We start from the raw sequence: 27,449 nt of genomic DNA, 5'->3' as shown, positions 1-27,449 counted from the left end.
TCTAGCGAGATGAAGCAGGTTACAAAGCTGTGAAGGATGAATTGGGAAACAGAAGTCAGGTTTCTGATGCCACATCTGTGCTTGTAACTACTTCTATGGTGCTTATAACTGCAGGGTACTGAATTAAATTTTAATTCAGAACTCATCCAAGTAAATTTCACTTCAGTTCTGTCACTTCTAAGTTGATGTTGCATGCAACTAGAAATGTGAAGATTAAAGTATTCTTGGCTGAAATTTAGGAACTTGGTATAGTTTGAGTTTGCAGGAAAATATTTTATAAACTGACTTACCAAACTGACTTATAAATGACCACACCATAAGAAATTACTATTGTAACTTTAATCTTTTCTTATTACTTGTACATAATGACTGATACTAATTTGGAGTTGGAGATGAAAGAACTCATTTAGTCAGCAGTGCCATTATTTAAAACTGATATACCACATTGTGGAATTTAACCTTATTTGTGTGTGTGTGTGTACATGTGTGGGCTAGTTTGCTATTTTTAAAGAAGCAGCTATTCTAATAATGACAGTAAACTAATATTCATTTGCTTAAGAGAGGAATGTCCCCAATAATCAAATCATCATTTTGAAAATAAAAGTATCCTCTCGGTCATAAATGGTATACCTACACCATAAAAGCTAAACTTAGAGAGAGATACATGTCTTTTTATGACCACTTAATTCTAACATGCTAAATGATGTTATTAAAAGAAGCTTGCTATTTCACATACGTTTTTAAAAAATTTTCGGAGACCTTGTCATTTATCATTATTTCTGATCACATGGAAGAACTACCCATAAGGTCTGTGTCAATTAAATTGCTTTGAAGAGAATATCTTGACATTTCATTTCATTAACTTACTAATGTCACTATGTTGACAGTATATCTCCAAATACCAAGTGTGGCAATGGCTCTTTCCCTTCTATTCTGCAGTATTTTAACCAGAACTTATTATTAAAAGCTCTCAAGAGTAACAAAACTGAGTTACCTTTTTTACACCAATCTGGACAGCTCTCTGTATTATATCCTCTAAGTCATCTGTAAAATATAACCCCACATTAAGAAAACCTGGTAAATAAAATTTACCCACCCTATATTTAACCACCCTGTCTTGAAATAAAAATTCATGGTAACAACCACATTTATACATCAAAGTCAAATCAAAACTAATTGATGAATACTTATATAAAAAAAATAGAACTAGTGATAACTTTTTAAAAAATCCATAGAAAGCAAACTAGATGAATAGTTATTGATTTAATTGCATTTTTATCCAAACAGGGGAAACGAACAAAAATTAGGAGGTTCAAACTAGTGGAATTTGCTTGGTATAATTTAAATCACTTGCCCTGACCTTGAAACTTACTGGTATTGTATTTTTTTTAATAAAAATAAAATAATCATTAAGATTGTTTATTTTTACTAGGACTTTTTGGCATGCATTTGTAATGCCTCCTAAAAGATAATATAACATTTATTTGCAAACTTCAGTTAATGCTATATTTTTATAATTACTATTCCCATTAATTTTTATTTTCCTTGCCAGTTGCTTTTTATTTTCCCCAAAATTCACTGTTAAGTAAAGTTAAACTTTTCTCAGGAGATCAACACTAATTATTAAGCACGGAGAGGCCTAAGAAATGGCTGCCAAATGAAACAATTATATCATAAAAATTTATTAATTTCACATTTATATAGCACAAAAAATGTGATCAACATTCAATTACTATTCTTTCTAGAGTAGCTAAAAAACTTCTTTTAGACAAAAAAGCATCCATCTAGTAAACTTATTTATACTAAGGCAAAAGAGTTTTACTCAATGTTATGAATTAGAGGACTGAAACTGATCACAATGAAATTTCACAAATGTGTATAGAAAGCATGAAATCTATTAAGTGCTAGAAAGGCAAGAAAAGCAAAATGTAAATTTTCAGTGGTCTTATAGTATCATATATGTAATACATAAAAACATCATCTAAACTTCCACTGGAAGCCAAAGCAGTAAATTTTGAGGTAAGGCTTATGAGAGCTAACATTTACCTTTCTTCTTTCAAGTGGCATCTAACACTCCCTATATTCAGAGCTTTCACTAAGTATCACCTAGAGACATAGTAAGATTTGATTTAGTAGATTGAAATGTACAATTCCACATCATTCAGAATCACAAAATTTTCTGTTTGCATTTATACAATAACAAGTATAGCACTTTTCTGAGGCAGTATTCACAGGCTTAGTTATTAGAGACATTCTGCTTTCAAAACTTGTCACCATCATTTCCTGCTTAGTCACTGCAAGTGACAAAAGAAGTCTTTTAAGTGAACTTGGTGTTATATAAGTATAAGCTATTTTCCTTCTGGCTAAGCTTTCCGTCAGTCCTTGAGGTACTACTGCCTCTCCCCACCCACACCATGGCTATCGAGGGCCAGTGTTACTTGGGTGGAAAGGGGAAAGGAACGACACAGCAGCACACGCCTGCCTAGTCACGCTGTCGTTTGTCACCTAGTTGGAAATGTTTTTTAAAAAATAGATTTTTGAATTCTGTACCCTACTGCTCAACTGCTAAAAAGGACTAATTAAAACATCAATTATTGTTTGGCTTTTGTGCAGATGGCTACAATAGTCTACATTCAATATTATAAACCCCTACAGACAAAAGAGGTGTAATTAACACTTCGTTATAACAGTTACTGTATAAATGTTCTCTCATAGTTTATTAATATATATTTATGTTTCACTTTGTTTATAATTTTATCCAAGATGCTTAAGTCTATTAATATTTCAGCTAAAGAACAGATTATTCTTTTTAAGCTCTTCTTGAGGCACAACATTTATCTTCATGGAGAAATTATTTAGCTTAAAAAAGGAGACATTTACCTGGATGTTTTTGAACTCCCCTATAAATCCCTCTGAACATAGGATCTGTCAAGTTGATACCAATATCTGTGAAAAGCAAAAGTAAAATAAATGACTAATCATTAAGAGCCTCTATTTGAAACTATTTTAAATAAAAACTCTTGTTGCTGAAATAGTCATTCACACATTCATAAGCTCAAACAACATCTAAGTGACTACTGTTAGTTATGGCGCGGATACCTGGTATCCAAAGGTGAGTAAGATATAACTCAAGCACTCAAGAAACTCACTACAGACTTGGGAAGGCAGACCCATGAACAGGCAATCTAGAACTCTTACCAGTAGACACTGGCAGCTGCGGGACACAGACTAGGAACATCCTATTTAGTTGGAGAGGTGCCCCAGAGGGGCATCCAGAAAGAAGGGATCCCTGAACTAATCTTAAAAGAGTGCCCTGGAAGAAGAGGGGAAACTGCAGACAGAGGAAGCAGCAAGAGCAAAGTATCCAGGGTGTGAAAGAGAACAGTGCTTTGGAGGGAGTCACTGGCCTTTCCAGCTGCTGGAGAGACTTGAAGGGAGGGAAAGGTCAGACTCAGCGATGTTACAAAAATACCACACACAACAGGAGGCAGTGAAGGCTTCTGGGCAGCGGACCGACTAGCATCCTGGCTCTCTCATCCTGGTGCCTTTGTGGGAGGTGGGGTATGAAGAGCAATGGAGTGAGGCTATCTCGTTTAGAAATAGGCAAGATCTCATATTTGCAGTGAAAAGAGCCTGAATTAAGGTACTGCAAGTGGAAATGCAAATCATTTATTTCCTTTACTCACCAATTATGTGTGAAGACCAACTCTGCCAATACTATGTAAGGAGTTAGGGGACCTGGAAATGAATACATACCAACACCTGGTCCCTGCACTTCAAGAATTTAATATTCTGTGTGGGAACTATAGATGTAATCTGTATTTGTGATACAATAAGCTTGAGTGTAGGCAACACAAGGCAAGAAATGTTTATATCCTTCACTATTGAATCTCTAGATGCTAGCACGCTGGCTAGCACGCTGGCCGGCACGGAGCAGGAGTTCTACACACAGCAAACCTGTGGAGCATCATTATGTGCCCAGGAGCACAAAGGAGGGGCAGGAAGGTAAGAAGCTAAGGCTTCTAAGCTGGTAAACAGAAAGGCCACCCTACAGACAGACGTGCATAGGCACAGACTCTATCTTCAAGACCGAAAGGCATTCACTGTGTCTGTAGAGCACTGTTTCTCAATTGACTTGTTCTCAATCAATACAAAGGGGCCTAGGAAAGATTCACACTGATCATCTGAAAGTATTCCACCTGTGAGCAAGTTCTAGGAATTACAATAAAATGGAGAACTGAAGTTCTGGAATGTGAATATGTTTTGGAGTCAAAATTTCTGCACTGCTGAGGTGCTTTGTCTCCACCACTAGACTGTGAGCAAGTTTTTGCTAAGGACTGATTCCTAGCATTTAGCACAGTAGGTGGAAGACACAGAAGAGATTCAGTAAATATTTGCAGAATGAATGAATAAATCACCAGGCTGGCAAGAGAACTAAAGACAAAGAATAGGAAATAAGCCCGATTATGAAATACGATCAGAAGCACTAACCAGCCTGCTTCCAGGGACATGGGGCAGGGTAAGAATCCCGTTAAAGAACACAACTACAGGTAAACCTTACATAGCTGGATGGCCCTAGGAGGAAGTTCCTACTACTGCCCACTGCTCTCTCACAGGCTCACTTCGTGGTGGTGAGGAGGCTGCTTGGATAGGAATCACCTAAAGCTTTGCTTCTCAAACTAAAGGGTGTTCCAGACAATATATAACACATTCCCTGGAGTATCAAATTTACTTTAGAAGATTTAGAGGATAAAATACCTTTTTAGCTTAAAAAGGGCACTATATTATTTCAAAGGTAAACAAGAGACATCCACACACATATTGCAAATGCATCAAGATCTACACACGATGGCTGACATCCCTGTCAGTCCTTCTTCTGTGTCCTTAAGTGAACTTTTGATGGATGAATTTTAAAACACTGATGCTTTGAAAAGGGAGGCTCCACTGCACCCCAAATCCCATCACCTGACAACGATAAAGTATAGATTGTTATTGCTATTACAGATTGAAGACATTTACTCAACAAAGTCAAAGAAATTAGCTGCAAGTATAACCTGGGACAGAAAGTTGAGGTAGGTGTCCCCCCAGAGGAAAAAAAAATAGTTCTGCTTCCCCCATCCCTCACCCATATTTGAAACATGGTATAGCCACTTGTTAAGTGAAAAGCAGGACTATAATCTGGGGTAGTCAGTTGTCCTAAACCAAAATCTAAACCTGCTTTTGTAGCACAGGTTTAATTTTCATGCAATTGTTTCATGAACCAATCTTCTATGGGTCTAAGATGTTTTTCAAAGTACTGTTCATGACAGAGAAGTCAGTATAGTGGGTCAGACCCTGGCCAGGGATTGAACTGGTGTTGCAGTGGCTACCGACAGCTTCATAGTTCTGAGACATAACTCCTTGCGCCATCAGGGAGGCCCATGTCTGCGTATTTTTATGTGTCTGTATAAATATTTTACAAAATTAAGGAAGGTAAATTAACAATGGTTAACTTCAGGAGAGTGGAAGTGAAGGAGCAAATACAAAAAAATTATTCCCTTAACTTCTGTAGTAAGTTTTTTCTAGCATATTTGGTTTAGATTTCTTCATTAATTTTCTTATCACCTTACCACTAAGGCAACATATTATGCTGCCCAGTCATTCATACTTATTTAGTGAAACAGTCACTGTATTAAACTCCTGGGAAACAAAGATAAATAGCACTAGGCATCTGACTTAAGAGTGTGGTGTAGTGGGAGAGGCAGCTAAATAAATATTTAAAAAACGTGGAATTATGAAATCTTAAAGAACAAGGGAAAATCAACCAGGCAAGAGGGTAATAAGACACGAGAGGCAGAGAGGACATTATGGCCCCAAACTCTCACTCTAAAACCTTATCAGAAGCAAGAAAACAGCACCTCCTGAAACCCTGAAGGCAGAAGAAAAATGCAGTTGAAATGAAAAATGTTATTTTATATAGACCACTCTGGAAGCCATATTGAGGTCAGATTTAAGGATACATGGCTTGAGACCTGGATTTAACTTGATACTACACACACACACTTTTCTATAAAATTAATGCCTTTTTTTTCTGGGGTGTTTCATGGTTCTTACCCCACATCCCCCACCAATTACATCACAGATTAGTGTGGAGAGCCTGCCAGACATCACACCTGAAAAGTATCTCTAATGAGGACTTACCCCTCAACTCCACTTCAATTTTCTCCACAGCGTTTCATAAATTCTCTGCATTTGCTTTGTCTGTACCAAAGTTTGACTGGACATACCTCTGCTGTCTGAAAACGGCGCCATCAATTTTTCATCGTTCCACAGTACTTAGCACAGTATTTGTGGAAAACAAAAAAAAACAACTGTGCCAAACAACTCTCAGATATAAGCTATTAATCCTAACCTCTCTCCTGAGTGCAGACTACATTTCCAATTATCTACCAGCATCTCTACCTGGACATCCTATAAGGATGTCATTTAACCTAATCCAAATAGATGTCACTACATCTCCACGGCACTGCCAAACCAATCACGCTTCCATCTCATATCCTGGTATTTACCCCAAACCATAGTCATCTTTGTTCACTGTCCCTTACCTGCCCTATACATTCAGCTGATAGGTGCTGAGTACATACACATCTCATTTCTCTCTCCCATTTCCACTGCCTTAACTCAAGCTCTACACGGCTTCTCTGCCTCTCCCTGTCTTCCACAAAACCCACACAATCGCTGTCAAGAGTACCTTACTAACGCACACATGTGACCATCACTTTCCACTTTAAGGTAGTGATAGGCTCCACGAAGACTAGGATCATGCAGTTTTACCCCAAGCTGTGTCTCACAGTCCAAGCTTGCGGGTAGACAACTGGCACGCCATGAGTTACTGAACGAGCGCTCCCTGTCAACAGCCTTCAGCAGAGCTCCACTCTACATGCAGTAAAACGAAACTCAGCAAGACCTGCAATCCCAAGTCACCTTTCCAAGGCTAGCTCGCACAACCTCCCCCCGATTTCCCTAAGCGCCTGGTAGTGAACATGCTTGCTCCTCTGGCTGCGTCCGGCATCTCCCTTTTGCTCGACTGATGCTGAATGAATTCTTCTATTTGCCAAGTAACAGAACTAGTTTTTTCCTACTGTGTCCCGCAGTTTTGTCACCAGATGGGGCGACGCCAGCAGAGCAGGGGACGGGTGCCAGCGCCACCAAAGGGGTGCGGTAAAAGCAGGACGGATGCATTCATTTTAGGGCCCCCTCGAGGCCGGGCAGGGGGTGAGGTGCGGGGCGATGGCGAGTACCAAGGTGATGGGCCTTTCTGGTCTTTTCACTTCCTTTTTTCCATTTTTATTGAACACGACCATATACTGAAAAGAACATAAATCAAAATTGCTCAGTTCATGAATTTTCAAGTAAGCACTTCCGTGACGCCAGCGCCTGGCCCGAAAGCCACAACATCGCCATTACCCAGAAGCCCCCGCTCGTTCGCCCACTGAGCGCCCTTTCAACCCTTAAAAATTCGGACATTTCAAGTCCCAGGCTCTGTGGCCACAGCGGACGAGGCCTGACGGGCAGCAGCAGCGCCTAAGGCCCGGAGGACGCTCTTACCTATAAACTTAAAGCGACTCATGACCGCGGCGGCGGGTCCTGCGGGGCGGAAGCGGGTCCTGCGGGGCGGAAGCGGAAGTGACCTCGCTGGTCCCGCCCCCAACAGGCACTTCCGGCCTCCCAGGAGGCCGCGCGCGGCTGAAGGTGAGCGGCCGTCATGGCGTTCTCGGCGCCGGCGGCCTACCTGACCCACCAGCAGAAGGTGTTGCGGCTTTATAAGCGGTCGCTGCGCCACCTGGAGTCGTGGTGCATCCACAGGTGGGAGCGGGGCACCAGGGCTGGGGGCCCAGCGGCCGCCGCGAGCGGCGAGGATGGGGCGCCGGTCTCAAGGACTTCGGGGACGGAAGGGGAAGGTGGCCCTTCGCCCGGGGAGCCGGCCCGTGGCCCGGGCCGGGTCGGGCGTCACGGCCCGAACCTGCGAGATGCGGGTCCGGCCCTGGCCTGAGTTTTCTTTTCGGGAAAACGGACGCTGGATTTGCATGATGATTAAGTAAAGCAAAGGAAAGTGCCCAACACGAGTTGTTCTGCATCCAGTGGTCGCCAGATAATAGCTTTCTCCCTGACTTTCTCGTTCCTAGTGTCAGCAGCAATAATATGTGCCTTATCCGAGGATTAGGAATTATTTAGCCTTATTTTACAGAGGAGAAAGCAGAGGCATGGAGAGTATTAAAAGCCCAGATATAACAGAAGTAAAGCCGATGAAAGTTGACCGTGCACACTAAAAAGAGAGTTTGCAAACCTGGAGCACGCAAACCAAAACGTGGACTGAAGCTCAGGGAGGTACTGTTCTAAAACAGTTTATATAGGGAGAAAGCAGTGATTGTTCTTCACAGTGATTCATTGGGACATTAGAATTTTCTTAAATGATTGAGAATTGGGTTAGTGAAGGATGCATCAATTTTGGGAAACTATGTTTTGCTTAGGATTATCAGGGGCCTAAAGGAGAAATGACCTAGATCAAGTTAGTCTTGCAAAATTGGTTAAGTCAAACTGATTCTGACTGCTTGAGAAGTTCTCAGAGCTGGCTTGTTGTTTATTTTAACAAGATTAACTACTGGTAAGTGACTTGGCCAGGAATCACTCAGGTGTTTAACCTCCAAGCATCATTCTCCCACCCCCTCCCATCAGCTCTCATGTTTAGCTTTATTCAGTCCGACCTGCACATCCCACATAATTGTTTCTCTTCTTTCCTCTATCCATCTGAGAGTAGTCATAGATCAGTCTTATAGCAGAAATTTTTGTTGCCTAAATGAAGTGTAAGAATGGATGACAGCCCAACATGTGTGAATGCCAGTCTTCCACTCCCATATCAGAATACCAGAATATAGTCCTGGGAGAAAGGCTTCTGATAAAAACTTCTGAATAGTACAAGAGTAGGCCTGGAAGAGTTGTAGAAGGCATCATTGAAGCCCAGTTTGCACATTTGTGATATTGAAAGGTCATTGACACTGTTCTTTGCTGGCCAGGAAGATGGCTGGGTTCAGCATGTGGGATTGTTAGTTTCTTCTCTGAGTTTTCCTTATTCGTTCATCAGACAGAATTTGCAATTCAGAATCTATGCTGAATGCCGAATAAACAAAAGCTAACAAGTTTTTTTTAATTGTAGCAGCTGAAGGATTAATAGGGAAAATGGCCATGTAGACAGATAACAGATTTAAATCTTGAGAGATGTCAAGTTATCCAGATTATACCTGGGAATACTGAAACAGTCATTGAGGATAGGATAAAAGTTGCTACTATGATAATACTGATTCAGTGATTTTTATTTTAATTTTTTTTATTTATATAAGCACTGGGTACAGTCAGAAGTGCGGGAGGGTGAGAGAATTCACCAGAGCCAGAGTGGAGAGCAGAATAGGCAGACTGAAGAAATACAGTGCTTGAGGGGAGCAGCAGGCGGCAGCAGGTGCGCCATGTGGGGCCCTCGCCTGGCAGCCGGGGATTGAACCCACACTGCAGAGGCTGCGGGCAGCTAAGCAACCCAGCGCTCAACCGCTGCGCCACTGGGGAGGCCCTGATTCAGTGATTTTTAATCTCACGGACATCTTACTTTGTTGATTTGTCTTCTTCTCCCTAACCTTATCACATTGTTTGTCCTCCATTAAGCATCCTAGGCCTCCTGTTATTGCTGTATACGTGTTGGGCAGCCTGATCTAACTCTGGGACTTTACTACCACCTATGTTCAGGTGTCTGTATTTCTAGCTGTTTGTTAAATCACCTACAGTTCTCTGAAACTCAACTTATTTAAATTCTTTAAAATGTCTCTTCACTACCCAATTCTGATTCTGTTCCCAAATACCCTGCCTTAATTAATGGCATTACTAGTAATTTAGTCACTTTAAATCTGAGAGCTGTTCCCAACTACTTACCATTCTAACAATGGCACATATTTTTGTGACGTGTATAGTTGGACCTTAATTTTTGTAAATTTTCTCCCCAATGTCATAATTGGTGACTGACATTAAGCACCGAGGTGGTAGTAGGAAGTGTGTTGATGTGTTTTAGCTTACCGAATCTTTAGAACAATCTTAAGGTATGGATACTGTTATTATTAATAATGCTTTCATAGAGGAGGAACTTGTGGCCCAAATACACATTAAGTGATATACCGGAGTACACAGCTAGTAAGTAGCAGAGCTAAGATTGGGTTCCCACCTCTGACTTGAGTGCCCACACTCATAGCTTGTAGTTGATGTGTTTCTCTCCTATCTGCTGACTGTCCACGCCACAGTTGCCTGCTTCAGGCCCTTCCCATCATAGCCTGTGTTACTCTCAAAGCCTCCTACATGATCTCTGCCCACAGTTTCTTCTAAAATGAGACTATGACTTGCCTGAGATGGTGCATCTAGTGTCAGAGTCAGGAGCCAAACCCATGTGTGTCTGATCAAACAATAGTGTTTCCAGCATGTGACACCTCTTCCTTACTCATCTGTATCTCCAGAATTTAGCTGAGTGCCTGGCACAAAGTAGGAGGAAATCCAGTAAGCTGTCATTAAGTGAATGTTGAATGATCCAGCAGAGGATGCAGCCTTTCTCTTTTATAACTACTTTTCCCCCCCTTTTTTTTTTAAATCACCATTACTTTGTTGGGGGTGGGGGAAGTGGTTGTAGGTAATAGAGCATTTTTGGTTGTTGGTGTTCAGAGGACGGCAGGGGACAGTCAGATGTGCTGCTCCCTTGGCAGGGTTTGGGGAGCTGTCGGGAGTGATGCCGCTCACCCGGGGGGGGCCGAGGGGAAGGGCAGTCTCGTCAGACAGTAATACCGCCCATCTGCATACATAACATTTCCAATCTCCAAATTCATTTTGGTTTAAGGGACAAATACCGGTACTTTGCTTGCTTGTTGAGAGCCCGCTTTGACCAACATAAGAATGAAAAGGATATGGTGAGAGCCACCCAGCTGCTGAGGGAGGCGGAGGAAGAATTCTGGCACAGTCAGCATCCTCAACCTTATATCTTCCCTGACTCTCCCGGGGGCACCTCCTATGAGCGATACGAGTGTTACAAGGTAGGTGAGGACTAAAGGCTTTTGCTTTCCCAAACTTCATTCAGCCTTAAAGCCTGACTGCCTTTTGGGGACAACTGGGAGGCGTCTCTGATGGTTATACTCTTTTGTGGCTGTCATCTTCCTCTCTTCCAGAAAACATTTAGACTTTTCAAATTCAACTCTGAGGTCTTTTAGTAAGAATTTTGGCAAGGCAGATTGTTCAATTACTTGGTAAATAACTAACTCAGTTTTGACCCAAAGTTAACTAATTTGGATTGATGCTTTTTTTTTTTTTTTTTTTAGTATTTCTGAGAAATTCTGGTTGACATTTCCAAGCGACATAAACCCAGTCTGGTTATTCAAGAAGGCAGATGGGGAGCGGAGGGGGCAGTTCTCTTTGGACTGACCTTGCTGTTTTCAGCACTAGTTTGTTTCATCAGAAGGCATCCTCCTTTGCTGTGGGCCCTGCTTGTCTTCTGCTGTCTGTGGCTTAGTGTCAGTAACATCCTGGGACTTGTAATGCTTATAAAAATCCACATCGATTTTTCTCTGTCTCCTGAGCAGATGTTCTTAGTGGCATATAAATGTATCATCCTGTGGGCTAACACAGTGATTTTCTATCCTGATAGGTTCCTGATTGGTGCTTAGATACCTGGCATCCTTCTGAGAAGGCAATGTATCCTGATTACTTTGCCAAGAGAGAGCAGTGGAAGAAACTGCGAAGAGAAAGTTGGGAACAAGAGGTGAGTCATACTTGCCTTTTACCATCTAGTGTGGCCTATGTGGTCAGCGCATGAAAGGAGCTCAGGCTTTGTTCCCTGTGGGCAGAGGTCCAGATGCCGGCTATGTTGGCCACTCAGGCCCTGCCTTCAGATATGCTTTGGTTTCTAAGTGTGTTAAATTTACCATTTACAATCCTCTTGCACATAGGTTGCAATATACTCCCCAGTCTCTGTGGAACGTCTAGTCTCTGATTATGCTTTTGTCCTCCCCAGGTCTTGTCTGAGCTGGCTGTATCATGATACCTTTTCGGGTTCTTTTCCACCAGTCCTTTGGGCACTTTTTACTCATGAGATTTGATTTGCATTTTTTTTTTTTTTAAGATTTATTTATTTATTTATACAAGCACTGGGTACAGTGAGACGCGTGGGAGGGTGAGAGAATTCACCAGAGCCAGAGCGGGGAACAGAACAGGCACCAAGGAAACACACTGCTGAAGGGAGCAGCAGGCGCGGCAGGAGAGGTCTGTGCGCCATGTGGGACCCTCGCCAGTGGCCGGGGATCGAACTGGCGCTGCAGAGGCTGCGGGCAGCTGTGCCACCGCTGTGCCACCAGTGGAGGCCCCTGATTTGCATTTTTTAAGCTTAGTCTTGTGTGAAAAATGTATTGGCGCAGGCGAGAGGAATGGAGAAAGGGTTATTGCAATAGTCAAAAGATTACAGTGGCCAGCAGTAGGATGGGTGTGGTGGATGTGGAAGGAAATAGATTCTCGCTATGGTTTGGAGGGACAAAGATTTGGATGGAATGGGAGGGGTATGTGAGGGAAGGGAGGAATCAAGAAGGATTTCTAGGTTCTGAGCTTAAACTTCTGGAGTTTGTTGGTCGTGGTTATTGAGATACTGAAGACCTGAAAAACATGTCAACAGGACAATTGAGGTTTAGTTTAAATTTGCTAAATTTAACAATGTTAAATTTGAGGCTCCTATAAGATGTCAAGAGCAAATGTCAGTAGTTTATTTTAGATGCAGGAATGTAACACTCAAAGGAGAGATTTGAACTAGAAGTAGAAAGGTGCGAGTTGCTGGTTGCTGTAAAAGCCCTGGAAATGTAGGAGAGCCTTGAAGGTTGTGGAGGAGAATTGGGAAGTCCCGTGGGGCAGGTCAGGAGGCGACTGGGCACATCCAGTAGGGGATGGGGAGAGCCCAAAAGAACAGGTGTCAGGATTGGTCAGGTAAAGCCATCTTTCCTGAAAGTTGCCAAAATGAATACAGGACTGGAAATGATGTCTAGAGATTTGGGCCTTGACTGGAGCCTTTCTGGGGTGTTAGCGCAGTGATACAGGCAGCGGTAGGTGAGAAGGGGAAGTCAGCGGGGAGATGCCGCTTGAAGGTTTGCTGAGGACAGAAGAATGGGGGCCATAAGTGGATGCCGAGACCAAGGGATTCCTTTCTTTTAAGAGCAGTGGCGATGTGTGTGTGCTGATTGGGATACTGGGGCGAGGGAGGCCGTGATGCTGCTGAAGAGGAGAGTTTCTGACTAGAGGAAAGGGATCCCGATCATGGACAGAAGACTTGGAACGAAGGGTTTCTTCACTCCATGATACTTGGACAAAGTGTGTAAATATAATCATGTCAGAAGTTCTCATGACAGATGACAGGAAGATGACACGTTTCCAAGGGATGCTTTCTCTTTTTTTTGTGACGCAAGAAGAAAAAGCACAAAGTGGGCACGGCCTGTGTGCAGCCTGGAAAAGAGATGATAGCCCTCGGGAGGGGATGACTTGCCAGAGAAAAGCAAGAAGATTGCTCTGCGGTGGTGAAGGCCCATGGGAAGTGGGGTGGTTCCTGCGTCATGACACCAACTAATTCCGGTATTTTTCTCCCAAGTAGGGGTGCAGGCTTGAAGGTGGCTTGTGCAGTCTGTCCACTGGGGCTTGAGGTTATTCAAAAGGGAGCAACTGGTGATGGACTTCTATGCTGGATTAAGAAGGGAAGTAAAGGCAGGAGATCAATGCACAGAGAAAAGGGGTGACCCATGAATGGCAGTCTCTGCGTCTCAAGAATTATTTTTATGGGAGCATTCAAGCAAGTGAACTGCAAGGTGGGGGGCCACTGTGGTTGTTGAGAGGGATATTTAAGTTATGGTTTTGGAAGTTGTGCTGGTTCAGATGATAAGGCCCAGGATGGCACTGTTGGGAGTCCTGGTGGAGGTGGACTGGAAGGTTGGAAGGACAGTCAGTGACCGAGAAGAGCAGTGTATTTTAAGAAATTCTCAGTTTGGCTTAATGGAGAGCGGCAGGTTCGTTCTGCAGTCGTTCACTATTCTCTTCTCCACCCAGACTTTCCTCTCTTTAACATTCAATAGCACGTGTGTTTGAGGCCCAGGTTTGCCACAATCCAGGAAGTGATTTTTCTGAAGGAAACTTCAGAAAATCGTTGTGTAGCCAATAGTTCTCTTAGATCTTCTCCGCTTCTAAAAAGTGATAGTTTTAGGGGACCATGGGTAGAGCAGCAGGCAGAACTGAGGGACATTAACACCCCTAAAGTATGTAAGACTTGAGATTTCTTAATGGTGCTTTTGGAGACCACTTAGGTGAGACAAAAATGTTTGGGAGGACTGGAACAAGGGAATTGGAATGTTAATTGCCTTTGTTTTGCGTCATGAGTAGAAGGTTTCACAACTTTGCTGTTTTAAACCTTTAAGGAGACTAGCATATCCGAGTCAAGTGCAGGTATCACTACAGTGCAGGTGCATATGAAAACTTCCCAGTGGGGAGAGTGTATGGTGCATAACGCGATACACTGGGGCCACAAAGCTGACACTGCGGTAGCAGATTCCCAGGAGTTAGTTCGATTCCTTTTCTAATTGTTCTTTCTTTGCTCCCTGCTAGGTTAAGCAGCTGCAAGAGGAAACCCCACCTGGTGGCCCCAAAACTGAAGCTTTGCCTCCTGCCCGAAAGGAGGGTGACTTGCCCCCACTGTGGTGGCATTTTGTGACCCGGCCCCGGGAGCGGCCCATGTAGAGGGAGGAAGGCCCCTCAGCCATCATGCTGGCAAGTGAAATGTACATATAAAGGAGACGCTTGCCCTAATAAAAACTCAACATGGTCTGGTGTGGCTGATGTGTTGTTTGAGGATGCCTGGGCCAGTGTCGTTTTCTTAGCAGCTGTGCACAGTGTACTCAGGCAATTGTGTTTTTTCTTCCCCGTTAAGTTATAGTGATAGCACGTTATCAACAAGGGAGAGCTATGCAGCAGCCCACTCTCAAGATGGAGGCTTAATTAGCAAGTGGCCAGAAGTAATAAATCAGAAATGAGAAGCTATGCCTGTACTGAGGACTTCAAATATCTATTTAGTTTTCTAAAGCTTCCACTAATGGAACTTTAGTTTGATTAAACAGACAGCTCCCCCTACTCAGCACACATTCAGCCAAAGAGCAGAGGCTTAAGTCGTTCTCTGACCACTGGAGGTGGTGGCTGGTTGGGGTTAAAGGGTCCAGTCTGGGATGAAATGTTTTGTGACACTAATTTTGGAAGTGGTTTTCCAGTTCTGCTTTACCATAGATTGGATTTTATTTAGAGACTCCAAGCTAAGGGTTATAGCAGAACTTTTTAAAAATGGCTTTACCTTAAAAAAAAATTTTTTTTTTCAAATATTTAAACTGTCACAGAAAGCCAGCAACTTTCAGTTCTTGGTAACTCACTGGAACGACAGGCAGCTCGTGGCCCTGCGCTCAGCGCTGTCACTAAGTAATATGTTGGGCTTCCAGGTAAGCGCAAGTTGAGTCTCATCTTCCAGCATTTGACTAAGACTCCAAGTGAGTTTAATGAGACTTGAAATACAGGACTATTTTTTTTTTTCTAGTGGTTCTTTATTTATAATGTAGGCTGAAGCAACTGTTACACGGTAGAAGGGGGAGACACATTACACAGTAGTTATTTATACAAGTTTAGAACAAAAAACTGCACAGGGAGAGGTCAACTCTCATACAAACTAGCAACTAAACCACAATAATTTACCTTTAGAAACGATTCTTTATTTTTAGCTGTGACACTGCTTTTACAATATGCAAAAACACAAACAGAACTACCCAAGGTGTTTTGTCACATTCTTTCTACATTGAATTTGGCAACATTTTATATTAAATTTATTCAGATTATACTAACGTTTAAAAACTAAACAAGTGAAAAGCTGTACCAAGGTACAGTTACATCCATTTATTTCAAAGGTTTAAAATACCACTTTTATCTATTGTGATTACCTTGCAGTGATTTCTGCTTTAGCAAAAACCATCTCAAGCATCATATGCACAATGCATCAGCTACTGTTAGTCATCAGATTGGTGGGCTAAACCACAGGCACTACTGTTGCTTATATTCTATAAAAGGAGCTTGTTTTTCAAAGGAAAGAAGCTTAGTTTCTAATAATCATGCCTTTGCTTTAAAGCCGTAACATAAAATGTCCTTGAGCAATCACAGCAGTGTTAAGTGTTTATATATAGAACGACAACTATACAGGTGCGTTACTCTCACATCCAATGCAGTTATGTATTAAAGCATAAGATTATGTCGTTGAGGACTTGGGCCAACAGGAATCTGCAGGGTCTGCGGGGCCCAGGAAACTATTCCTTGAGAGATTCAGTCACAAATGAGCACTTTCAACTGACCTGACTGCTAAGCAGCTCGCTTTCTTCAACACACTTGTCTTCAAACCTGCAAATCTCTGTTGGCGTTAGGGGATGGGCATTATAACAAATTTAACTTCCACTTAAAAGACATAAATCCATTCCAAAAACATTACCTAAAATACAAAAAAAGGAACAGTATCATGGTCAGATTCCCAGTGACAATAAATAAATCCTCCTCTCTTCAATGTTTAGTATAAAGCCAATTAACTGCCATTTATTTAAAAGAAGGTCAGAAAAACAAGCCCCCAGATTGGTAAACACATTGGCAAGTTGCTAGACTCCAAGCTGGTTACCCTTGTTAAATCCGCTTGAGTTTTTTCAAAATATTTGGGCTTTTCAACGTGCCCAGCCTGCTGGGCAGTTAAGTAAAAGGCATTTGCTATATTTAAGAATTCCCTGCTATCGTGTTTAAACGTTTTCACATTTTTTAAAACTGCCTTACCCTTTTGGATGTATTTGGATTCAAGGAAGGTGGGTACAAGAGACGAGAAACGAAAGTGGGGGGGTTCTACGTCTACCCAATGGCAGCAGCATGCATGGGGCTGGAGGTGGGTGCTGTGTGCAGTCAAGAGGAATCGTGGGAGAAAGGAAGTCCTTAAACACCCTACAGAAACAAACACTGCAATCCAGTATGGCTTATTCGGATGCATTTACCAGGAAGCTACTAGAAATTCAACCTACGAGGCTACTCTGAAACGTAACAGGATTGGCTATGCTGCCGGTGTGCCCCTCCCACGGCCCTCCCCCCAATCCCAACACAGTCTACCATTTTCCAGATTTACTTCACTCTCCATATTGCTCATCAACTGTTAGTCCTGCTCTCTTCATCCGGAACGTAGCATGTTTTTAAAGGAAGATTTTACCCCTTATCCATTTCTTCTGTGTACATTAAAAATAACTTGAATTTGCTTCTAAGCCAGACTACTACAATGCAGCTACAAAAGCTTGCAGAAAAAAAGAGAAAAGAAAAACTACAGTTATCCTTTTTTTTTTCTGAAATTAACTACTTCGAGATTCCCGATCCCAACCCCCCACCCCTTGCATTTAAAATTTTACAAAGACTTGTAAAAAAGTTAAATGGAATTTGGCACCTTCAGAAAAATCAAGAGGGAAACTAAGATTAAAATGTGCAGAAAGAAAACAATATTTACAAATTAAAAGATCAGGATTATGTCAGTTACATGTAGCTTTTAATTCTTATCTAAAGGTGTTGAGTAATTCAAAAGAGCTGTATTCTCAGTTGGCCTACAAAATCTCGTGTGATTATAGATTGGAATGGATCGAGACGAATCAGGTTTTATTAATGAAACAGTTTGTTCCCCGCCGGCAGCATCTCCTGCGTGCCTCGGAGAGCCTAGGAGAAGCGAGGGGCTGAGCGGTCATTCGTCACGGTCTTCTTCAGTTTCACGCCCCTTCGGATGGCGTTCAGCATGTCTTCTCCTTGCGGGGTCTCCCTGGGGCTCAGGTCTGCAGAGTCGCTTTCTGGAATCTGGCCTGGGGAGGCGGTGGCACTTGAGGGATCCCTTTCCTGGTCTTCAGCCTCGCTTTCTGGAATCGCCTGTCTGTGCTCCTCAGGGATGCTTGGCTTCAGGCCTGGAAGAGGAGGGTTTACGGAGGCTTGGCCACTCCACATGGAGGAGGGCATGCTGGTGACACCCTGGGGGCCCTCACCCACAGATGGAGACTCGGGGCTATGCTCACCCCGCTCCTCTGCCCCATCTGGAGGGGCAGGTAACACACCAGGGAGGTCTGGGACGGTTGGGGTCTTGACAGGGATCACGGGCGTCTTGATGGGGATCGGAGCAGCTCCAATGGTCCCCCGGCGGACGGAAGGCTTAGTGGACGGGGTCCGTCGGATGGTTGCAACCCCTGGAGTGACCATAGCAGGTCCGAGGGTGGTGGGGAGGCCAGCAGTTGAGGCCGGGCGCTTGGTCTGGAACATCCGCCGGTAGGACTGGCTGATGTCGCTGTTTCTCGGGATGGTGGAGGATTTGTCAAACTCCTGCTGATCTGCTTCCTGGTCACCACTTACAGAGAAATAATCGTAATCTGAAACTGATGATAGGATTTGATTAGAAATCTCCAAGGCAGCAGCTTTGACTTTTTTGATTTTGCTGTGCAGGGGACTTGGCCCCGTCCCATCCCAAGCCTCCCCCCAGGTTTCTGTGCTGTCCTTTGAGGCCCCCAAGGCGAAGAACTCACTGGCAGAGCTTGGTTTTACTCACTGTTGTCCCTCAAGCACCTGGGACAGTACTGGGCGCAAGGAAACACTCAAACACCATTGAGGGAAGAAGGGAAAACTGCCAGGCTGCTGCCAGCCCACCTCTGAGCAGCTCTGGGAGGAGCAGGGGGTGGAAAGAGAAAATCAGTTCAACAGACCCTCCAGGCCAGAACTGGCTATGAGAGAGGAGCCTCCAGCAGACATGTCCTCGGAATTAACTGGTTAGGTGAGGGCCAGCAACCGAACGGAGCTGCCGACGAGGATCTAACCACACAGCACCAAGACAGGTCCTGGCACTGATGCGCGTACTTCCCTGAAACCCGGGGTCACTGGGAGGGGACGAGGACAGGACTTCTGAGCAGCAGCACTACAGACAGTGAGTCAGATAAAGTCTTTGTTGGGGGCTGGGCTATGTATTCAACAGCATCCCTGGCCTCTACCAGATGTCAGCAGGACCCCATCTAGAGTGAATCAAAAATAGCTCCAGACATGGCCCCGGGAAGCCAAATGGTGCTCCATGGAGACCCACTTGGAGATTTTGGTCAGCCATCCCAGATGTGTATGAGAGTATGTGTGAAAGTGTGAGAGAGAGAGAGAGAGAGAGTGTGTGTGTGTGTTTGTGTGTGTGTGTAATGGGCGTGAGGGAGGCAAAGCTGATGAAGGCATTGGCTGAAATAGGATAAGCCTGGATTTGAGAGTCAACAGACCTTAGGTTCAAACTCCAGCTCCACAACTTTGTGTGAATGAAGACAAACTACTACTGAGCCCCAGTTTCCATATATGTAAAATGGGGGTAAAAATACTTATCACACAAGTGGTTATGAAGATTAAATGGCAAATAAAGAGCTCAGTGTAAAGTGCCAAAACATGAATGAAGTTATCTGTCTCAGTTCAAACTGGGAACTACCTTGTACCCCAATGGTGGAAAACTAGGAAATTGTGGAGCCCAGGTCACCCCCTTAGATGTCACCTACCTGACTACTATAAAGTAGATCTTCCAACTATTTCAAGAGGATGAAATGCTTTTCATCCAGGACTTGCCGGGGCTTACGTAGCAGGTGAAAACAACTCCTCCCTCTTCTGCCTCCTCCCCATGGGGAGGGGCACCCCCCACCTGGCACTCCTCAGGAAATCCAACTGTGAACCCCAGTTTGCCTCATACCTTGGGAGGGGATGGTGTCCTCGGAGCAGCACGGGGTGGTGGTCTGTGTGCTGTAGCCACTGGAGCACTGCAGTGAGTCCCGGCTGCTCCTCTGGGTGTCCAGCTGGAGGCCCCGTGACAGGGCCAGGGCCAGTTCCTCACACGCCTCCATCTCCTCCCCAGGCTGCAGGTCAGAGGAGAGAGACCGCCCCCCCCAAGCCATGAGCTTCCTGAGCCCCTCAGATGGGAAACTGGTATCACTCCTATTCTGCTCCTGTCAGCACTACATGCCTGTGGGTCCAAGACGCTATTAACTTGCTTGGGTTCTACCCAGGCTCTAGAAAATTCTGTGTGTCTGAGTCCCACATTATTCCCCTGGTTTTTCCCCAGAGGTCTTTTCAAAAAGTTGCGGGGAAGGGGAGGGGTTGGGTCCCTCCAGAAGCAAGGCTGACTCGACCCCCCCCAGCTGCTGGCCACCCATGGGCACCGGTCAGGTCCAAAGGGCCCAAGTGGCCACAGTGAGCAAGAGCCTCACCCTGGCGGCGGCCGATACGGTCATGCTCCGTGGTCTCTGAGCTTCTTCAGCGGCTGCAGGGACACCACCCGTGGCAGTGGGTCCTCCGCCATTGGGGTCCGGCTCCCGCTTCTCTTTACGGCGCTGGAGGGTGTTCACCAGAGGCTGATCGTAAGGTCCTGGCTTGGCCCAGTCCTAGCAGAACAAGGCTGGTCAGGAGCCAGGGCTTGCAGAGCCCTCTACACAGCTGCCCCAGAGGTTGGGGAGGCTCAGCTGGGCGAGGCCAGCAGACCTCTTCCTTGCCCTCACTCCACTCTAAGAGAAGGGAGTGGGAAAGTCTTTAGGGGCCCCCTGGGTACCACCCCTTCCGCCCCCAAATTAAAAACCCTCAACAACCAGCCTGTGAGAGACTCTTATTGAACAGCTGCCTGACAGCGGACCTACTGTCTTTAGATTCTGAAGGTTCTAAAGGCACTGCACATCCCCAGGGACCAGGCCCTCCCTTCTGATGACTCCCTGTAACGGCCCCAATGACGTCACTTCAGTAGAGTGGCCACCAGGGGGCACTAAAGGAACGTCACCCTCTCCCTGAGGCTGAACTCCTCTTGCACAAAACCTGGGACCCAAGGGACATGTGGCTTCTGAGTCCTCACATCGGAAGAGAAGGCCTCTGGGCCAGCAGAGAGATTCTGAGGAGTCTGAGGGGTGCACGCTGCCTGGGAGGGACGAAGTCAAGACTTGCTCAAAATGCTGGCAGCTAGGATTCTAACTTATCATATTAAGGACTTTCTCAAAATAGAATCCCCTCCCGGCATCAACTGGACTGGCTAGGAAGTACTTTCAAAAACATGCTTTGTATTAAAGCAAGTAAAGCCTGCATATATTTAGAAGATAAAATATGATACGTTTTATAAAACGTACTTTGGGTTATGGTTCTGCTACCATGGCCCAAAAATCTGGAGAACGTGGCCAAGGAGAACAGTCCCTCCAGACCCCCAGAGGGAAAAACTGGGACCTTCCACTTAGAACTGAGGTCCCCACAGTGCCACATGTGGGTCTCTCTACTCTCTAACAGGAGTTCACCAGTATTTCCTAAAGGAGGCCTCCCCGAACTCAGCTCCACATGGAAAGTTCTATCTCGGAGACGCCTGCAGCTTTTTGGTTCTCCCCAGTGGGCGCCGACTTAGGGAGAGGTGTTATGGGGAAGAAGGCAAAGTGTGAAAGGAAGAAGGTGAGGGGGGATCAGGGTGAAGACTGTGGGCCAGAAATGGGGTGAGCACAGAGGCAATGAGAAGGGAGTGTAAGGAGAGAGGGCAGAGGAGGGAGAAGAGACACAAACCTTCCAGCTAGGGATCTGAGATGACGGGAACATGCCGGGCCCAATGGTGTAATAATGAGCGTAGTCTGGAAGGTGGACAGAGGTGACCCGAGGGAGCAGGCGGGAGGCAGGCAGGCAATGAGGGGAAAGGCTTGCCCCCATGGGCCCCCCATGGGACTCACTTGATAAACTATAGTGAGAAAACCCGTTAGACAACTGGAAACAAAACAAACAAAAAAAAAGGGGAAAAGGAAAAAAAAAATTAATACAACAGGATGAGCGCGGAGATACAAGATGGCATTGACATTCAAAGGAGACGGAGACCTGAATAGTTATCAATAAACCATATCGGGGCTCTGCTGCTCATGGATGATGCAGGGCGCAGGAGAACCACAGTGCACAGAGGCACATTGACACCAGGTAAGGATTCAGTTGGGGAAATAGTTTAGCTGCATTTTCAGAATAGCTTGGAAATGGATCAGCATCCTTGGTTTGTGGCTTTCAATGATTTTTAACTGATGCAACGCAACTTCATGGCAAGAATGATTTGATTAGCTCATCATGCAGATTTTCAAATCCTAAACCATCTTCAACGGATCCTTTCTTTCTAGATTTCCAAATCATCACACTGGTCAGGAGCAGATTCCAAGGCCGGGGGAGGAAGGAAGGGGAGGGTGGTCTGCAAACTAAATGGCAGGAGGGCACACAGCCTGGAACAGGTGGAATGTCACGTCCAACGTTATGGTAACAAGGAGGCCACGGCAGGAAGGGTACTTGGGAGAGGCAGGGGGATGTGCGGGGAAACACAACACTCTTGTGGGGAGAAGCCTTCACACAGCCGAGTTCCCCATACCACTTCCTCTCCCTCGGGCAGCCCCAAGGGAACTCCCAGGAGCCAGGCACCTTGCGAGAAAAAGCCCTCAGCCTTGTCCCTCCCTCTGTCCCCAAGAGGGGGCGCCCTGCTAGAGACTGGGCTTCCCGGGGGTGGGGGTGGGGGTAGGCGGGGCTGCCTGCTGGACACGTCCCCAGCGGGTCACCTTCTCCGTGGACGCCCAGGCGCCCATGGTGGAGCCTGAGCTGACCGAGGTGGGCGAGCTGCACTCGCTCACTGACTGGCAGGTTTCAGAGGCTTCAGAGGAGGCCGAGCTGGATGAGTTCTGCAGCGGGGGGAGGGGGGGGGCCACACGAGGGGACCGACAGAATCCAGATCACACGCCACCAAAAAGTAACAATAAATCAAAAATAAGAGATGGGGCGGGGCGGGGGGCAGGGAAGGGCACGCACAGAGAGAGACATAGACACAGAAGAGGGAAGGATGAGAGAAGCAGAGAGTTAGGGTTATTTTTCTTCCCAAAGCTACCCCTGCTTTCAAACTCTGGGAACGAAGCGTGAGACCCTGTGGGCTGCAGACCCTCCAGGCCAGGAGTGGGGACCTGGGCTGGCCCGGACAGGGCCCCCCGGCAAGGGTATTCCGCTGGCGTTAAGCGGGTGCGTGCGGGCTGCCCCGGCTCTGCTGCAAGGCCGCCAAGAAAAGCTGCAATGCCTGGCCTCTCCTCCCTTCCTCGCATGCAGCCTGCGGGTCCCCAGGGTGGCCCCTGGGGGTGGCAACTTCAGCCTCAAAATTGCAGCTTCACAAGTTTTTAAATTTCTCTGCCTGAGTTAAGATCCTGAGGTTTGGGTGGTCAGCACAGTGCTTCGTGGGGGTCTTTATTAAACTTCAGCCACCGGGGGGCTCCCAGTGCCACCAGGGCACACGCTCCGACCCTGAGCAGGGACCATTCCACGTCCAGTATCTAGTCCCGGACTGGCCCCAGGACCAATGTGTAAGTATGAGTGACAATGAGCACTGCTTCCAAGTAAACTGCATCCCCACCCACGCACCCCGGGTTCTGCCTCCAGCCCACCCAGCTTCTTGCTCCTCGTGTTTTCCACCGTTAAGTACAATGTCTGGCTCACACCAGTTTGTTTAAATAAGCCCGACTCTTTTCTATCGCTATGTCCTCAGCAGCGTTCCTGAGATCATGGTCAAGGAGGCCAGATGAGTGTCTCTGCTCACCTACTAAAGAAAGGTCCCTGCAAAGGGACAGAGCTTTAGTTTGGCCTGCAGGAGCATGGAGCCACGAAGACACGCCGCTGGGCATGGGGCTCTGCAGGGCTGCAGTAAGGACAGGCCGCCCAGCTCAGCATCCCCTTAGCAGCCCAGCCTCGAAGTGTGAAGGCGTGGAGCTAACACACATTTCTGCAACCTCTCAGTCAAGGAACCATGGGCTTGGCCTCTCGAAAGCGCAGTATTTTATCCCATTTTAGGTCACTAATATCCAACAGATGAAGATGAAATGGGATTTTTTTAATATATGTGCCTTTATGCAGTGCCTAATCAGCAGTAACTAAAAGTTATTATAATTTACCAAGACTGTTTATTGTGGTTCCTTTAATTCAAGTATGCTGAACTTGAAAAAGAACAAGCAACTGCCCAGGACTGCAGTTCACATTTCTCCTGACTTCTGCTTTTTTTTGTCCCTAAAAGAACCTCTTGCCTCGATGGAATGAATGGCTTTCGGGTGAGAGCCTCACACAGACATCATCCCAACGGCTGGACACATTTGGTCATATGGTTTCAGGCACAATTTGTATGGCGCAGAGTGGAGGAAAATTCTGAACATGTTCTGCTACTTGGCCTTCGTTTACAGCCATAAAACTCAGTGGAGAAACAGAAGGGATCTTGCCCCTTAGGATTCCCTTTCTCCGGCCCTAAATAATGGCATTCGTGATTTGTACAACTTCCTTAACTTTCCCCTCTACCTTATAAGCTGCCATACACTTCTTCTTAAAAACGGAATCTGCTGAATTTTGCAGCATCCCTGAACTTATTGAGACTACTCAAGAGTTGCTAGCCTGGCATAATGTTGGGCTCTGGCTTTAGACTGAAGTAAATCCCACCACACCAGGCAGAAGTACTGGCATCGCTGATGCACAGTCTGAGGCTGAAGCACGCAGCCATTTTTTTTTTAACGGAGTCAGTACACAGTCCTTTGTTAATTTGTCAGTTGATTAAACACACACACAAGATTATGCTGCACGTTAGAATAATTTTGGTGAATGTAAAATCATTTCTGCCAACCATGTGCAGGCACGGCTTACAAGACTCACAGGTGTGCGTTAGTACTGCACAGGCCGAGGGCAGACAGGTGGCGCCGCAGAGAGCAAGCCAAAGCACCCCAGCGGGGAGCAGCATGTTAGAGTTGGACCCCAGGAGCCCTGGCCCCCCACTTACAATTGAGTTTCTCTGTCCTAGGGAGGCAGAGCGAGGATACAGTCCCCTGGGATGGCTGGAACACGCCAAAGGAGCAAATGGCTGAGCCAAGAGGTTTGGGGTCTGCCAACATCAGGTCAGATGAGCACTTTCTGGCCCAGGTTCCCCCCCAAATCACAGGTGCTTCCTCACCAGAAAGTGCTCAAAACTCTCTCAAGGGTGCCTTCCAGCAGAGGCAGAGCAGAAAAGGCCCTGGACCAGATGCCAGCAATGCTGTCCTCGGTCCCCAGCCTGCAGGTCACTGCAGCCAAGGCACTTATACCTCTGAGCCTCTACTTCCACGACAAAACTCTACGTAGTTGCTGGAAGGACTGAACAGTGCAGAGGCTCCCGGGAGAATGCCTGCCACACAGCAGACATTCAGAGACTGTGAGGCAAACTGGACACCTGGATGCACAAGACAGGCATGTGACCGAGCCCAGAGGATCTCGACCCCAAGGCTGTGGTCAGCCTCAGAATGTGCGGACAGGCTGGAAGCTACCATGCTTCCCAGCAGATGGTGCTGTGGGGCACACAGGGTACTGGCAGTTGTGCTGCTTTACCCCTGGCACCACCAGAAAGAGGACAGAGTGGGGAGCAGGGGACGGGTGCTCCAATGCTCTGCCCAGCTCCTATTTCCTGCTCCAGCTGATGTGTTGGGCTGGGCAGGGTCTGGTGCCATCTACCCCCTATCCATCAACACCTCCCCTGCTCCGGGAAGCAAAGTGCCAATGGGATTGTCAGCAAAGGCTCTGCTGATTCACTCTCTTTCTCAAGAAATCAATAAAAGGTTCAGGGAATGCCAAGGGCAGGTTCTGAGGCAGTGTCCCATGACAGACTCTCTACCACTCAGAGGGAACCAGAGACAGGAGGAGGTGTGTGTCATCCTCCTGCCAGTGCCTGTTCATCTGGTGTCATGCTAACCTGGGCATTTACAGGGATGCCAGGGAGCAGCGGGTTGTCAACTGGCATGTGAGAGCTCCCCAAATCAACACGGTGACTCAACCGCCACCACCGTGGAGACGAGCTTCAACCCAATTTATCGTATCTCCCTTTTGGGGAACAACCCAGCTAAAGGCAGCAAATTGTCAGAGGTTTCTGTCATCATTAGAGGGGTCTGTCCCCATCAGCCACCGATGGTGGTCAGGGCTTTATGGGTTTCAGCCACCGATGGTCATCAGGACACCAGGCGCCGCCGCTGCTCCTGGAATCAAGGGCGCACTTACCTGGTTGGGGGCCTCTGGCGGCATGGGGGATGGTGACTTGGACTGGAAGGCGTCCTGGGATATGAATCCTGAGTCGTGGGAGGACACGCTGGAGAGCCGCACGGGCGCCTGCTGGGCCAGGTTGGAGCTGCGGTAGCGGTAGTGGGAGCTGGGGGAGTGAGAGTGGGAGCCGCTGGACCGGGAGTCGCTGCTGTTGACGCTGTTCAGGCTGCTGCAGGGCACAAGCAGAGGTCGCAGGCGTGGAGGGTAAAGAGGGGTGGCACGAGGAAGGAGGGGAGCAGAAACCGAGGGGGCAGAGGCAGGAGGGCAGGAGAAAAGCGTGATGTGATCTGCCCCGAAAAGCATAGCACAAAACGTGTTTTCAAAATCCCAATTGTTAAGCTGGTAAACGAAAGGTTTTCTCCCATAAGCCAGGAGGGAAAACAATTCAGCCAGCAGGATTCAGCTCTCTGGTGGCCCATGGAAGTGTCCTTGGAATGGAAGCCTGTGACGCTGAAGAGTCAGGTGCTGCCATGTCACCTGCCACCAAAGTTAGGAGACTTGGTGTCTGAGGCGTGAAAAGAAATGGGGCTATTTTATCTACTCATCTGTGAGCAAAAGCTTCAAGGTCACCTGGATGGAATGTGCAGTCCACCAGATTTGGGGGTGCAGGAGCCAATGAATGCCTCAAGATTTCACCCTACGGGAGCCTGTTTCAAGACCACTATAAACCAGAAGACCAGCTCAACAACTGTGTTTGTGTCAACTCAACCTTTTATTAACAAAGTGGATGCTTTAATGAATGGTCTAATCCTGACCACAGGTGTCTCCCCATCAAAAACATAGGTCAGGCTGGGGTTAGCACACCTGGCAGGAGGCAGGCAGTTTTTCACAGCTACAGGCAACTGGGGCTAATCTGCTTGCTCCCAAGAAGAAACAGCAAAAATGATGTGGAAAAATGACACACATCCTCTGGGAGCTTGTCTGCATTCCACTTCCTGTCCTAAGAAATATGCTCTACACTCTGGATAACAACTCAGGTTATGCAAACCAGAAAACTGAACCACAGTCCCTGGTCCAAACAAGGAGAGTTGATATACAACAGGCAGCTGTAGGAGCATCTGAAGGGATGAAATAAACAACCCAGCCTGGAATTGCACATTTGTGGTTTCTGCTCCTCTGCTTGCAAGAGATTCCTGTTAAACTTTGCAAGCTCAGACGGGCTGAGGGACTGCTGTGCACTAAAATGACAACCTAGGAAGTACTGAAGGGATCAC

At 46.3% G+C, this 27,449-nt stretch overlaps 2 protein-coding genes and 1 long non-coding RNA gene across 9 annotated transcripts in view; 1 reads left to right on the top strand and 2 right to left on the bottom strand.

The window, feature by feature from the left end:
* Positions 1–578: 578 nt before the first annotated feature.
* Positions 579–7,646, bottom strand: LOC119238294 (uncharacterized). Of its 2 annotated transcripts, XR_008550567.1 has the most exons (4): positions 7,588–7,646; positions 2,881–2,946; positions 2,047–2,106; positions 579–1,044 (listed from the first exon to the last, which is right to left on the bottom strand). It is a non-coding gene; the product is annotated as an uncharacterized LOC119238294 (long non-coding RNA). The 2 variants fall into 2 exon arrangements; XR_005123531.2 differs by lacking the exon at positions 2,047–2,106.
* Positions 7,647–7,702: 56 nt separating this feature from the next.
* On the top strand, positions 7,703–14,904 carry NDUFB9 (NADH:ubiquinone oxidoreductase subunit B9). Its single transcript, XM_037501929.2, has 4 exons — positions 7,703–7,845; positions 10,904–11,096; positions 11,705–11,818; positions 14,686–14,904. The coding sequence occupies exons 1-4, from the start codon at positions 7,745–7,747 to the stop codon at positions 14,815–14,817; spliced, it is 540 nt and encodes a 179-aa protein (XP_037357826.1). The 5' UTR covers positions 7,703–7,744; the 3' UTR covers positions 14,818–14,904.
* Positions 14,905–15,632: 728 nt separating this feature from the next.
* MTSS1 (MTSS I-BAR domain containing 1) overlaps positions 15,633–27,449 on the bottom strand; it is a 133,416-nt gene continuing 121,599 nt past the window's right edge. The window contains exons 10-16 of one of the 6 annotated variants that reach the window (XM_037501898.2): positions 26,194–26,404; positions 22,713–22,832; positions 21,697–21,891; positions 20,379–20,552; positions 19,865–20,027; positions 18,183–18,536; positions 15,633–18,074 (exon numbers count right to left, since the gene is read on the bottom strand). In XM_037501898.2, coding sequence (XP_037357795.1) covers positions 17,836–18,074; positions 18,183–18,536; positions 19,865–20,027; positions 20,379–20,552; positions 21,697–21,891; positions 22,713–22,832; positions 26,194–26,404 — 1,456 coding nt within the window. In that variant the 3' untranslated portion in view covers positions 15,633–17,835. Of the gene's footprint in view, positions 18,537–19,864; positions 20,028–20,378; positions 20,553–21,696; positions 21,892–22,712; positions 22,833–26,193; positions 26,405–27,449 lie in introns of all 6 variants that reach the window. The other 5 variants (XM_037501914.2, XM_037501883.2, XM_037501891.2 and 2 more) reach the window with 5 other exon arrangements.

Source organism: Talpa occidentalis, unplaced genomic scaffold (assembly GCF_014898055.3).
Source record: "Talpa occidentalis isolate TD23 unplaced genomic scaffold, MPIMG_talOcc4v2.1, whole genome shotgun sequence".
Classification (NCBI taxonomy): Eukaryota; Metazoa; Chordata; class Mammalia; order Eulipotyphla; family Talpidae; genus Talpa; species Talpa occidentalis.
The sequence above is the reverse complement of the archived record's forward strand: the minus strand, read 5'-3'. Positions and strand labels throughout refer to the sequence as shown.

Excerpts from the sequence above, each read along its gene's own strand:
- NDUFB9 (XM_037501929.2), top strand. The coding sequence starts at position 7,745 with ATGGCGTTCTCGGCGCCGGCGGCCTACCTGACCCACCAGCAGAAGGTG. Across the intron at positions 7,846-10,903 it reads GAGTCGTGGTGCATCCACAG|GGACAAATACCGGTACTTTG; the intron begins GTGGGAGCGGGG and ends TTTTGGTTTAAG. Across the intron at positions 11,097-11,704 it reads AGCGATACGAGTGTTACAAG|GTTCCTGATTGGTGCTTAGA; the intron begins GTAGGTGAGGAC and ends CTATCCTGATAG.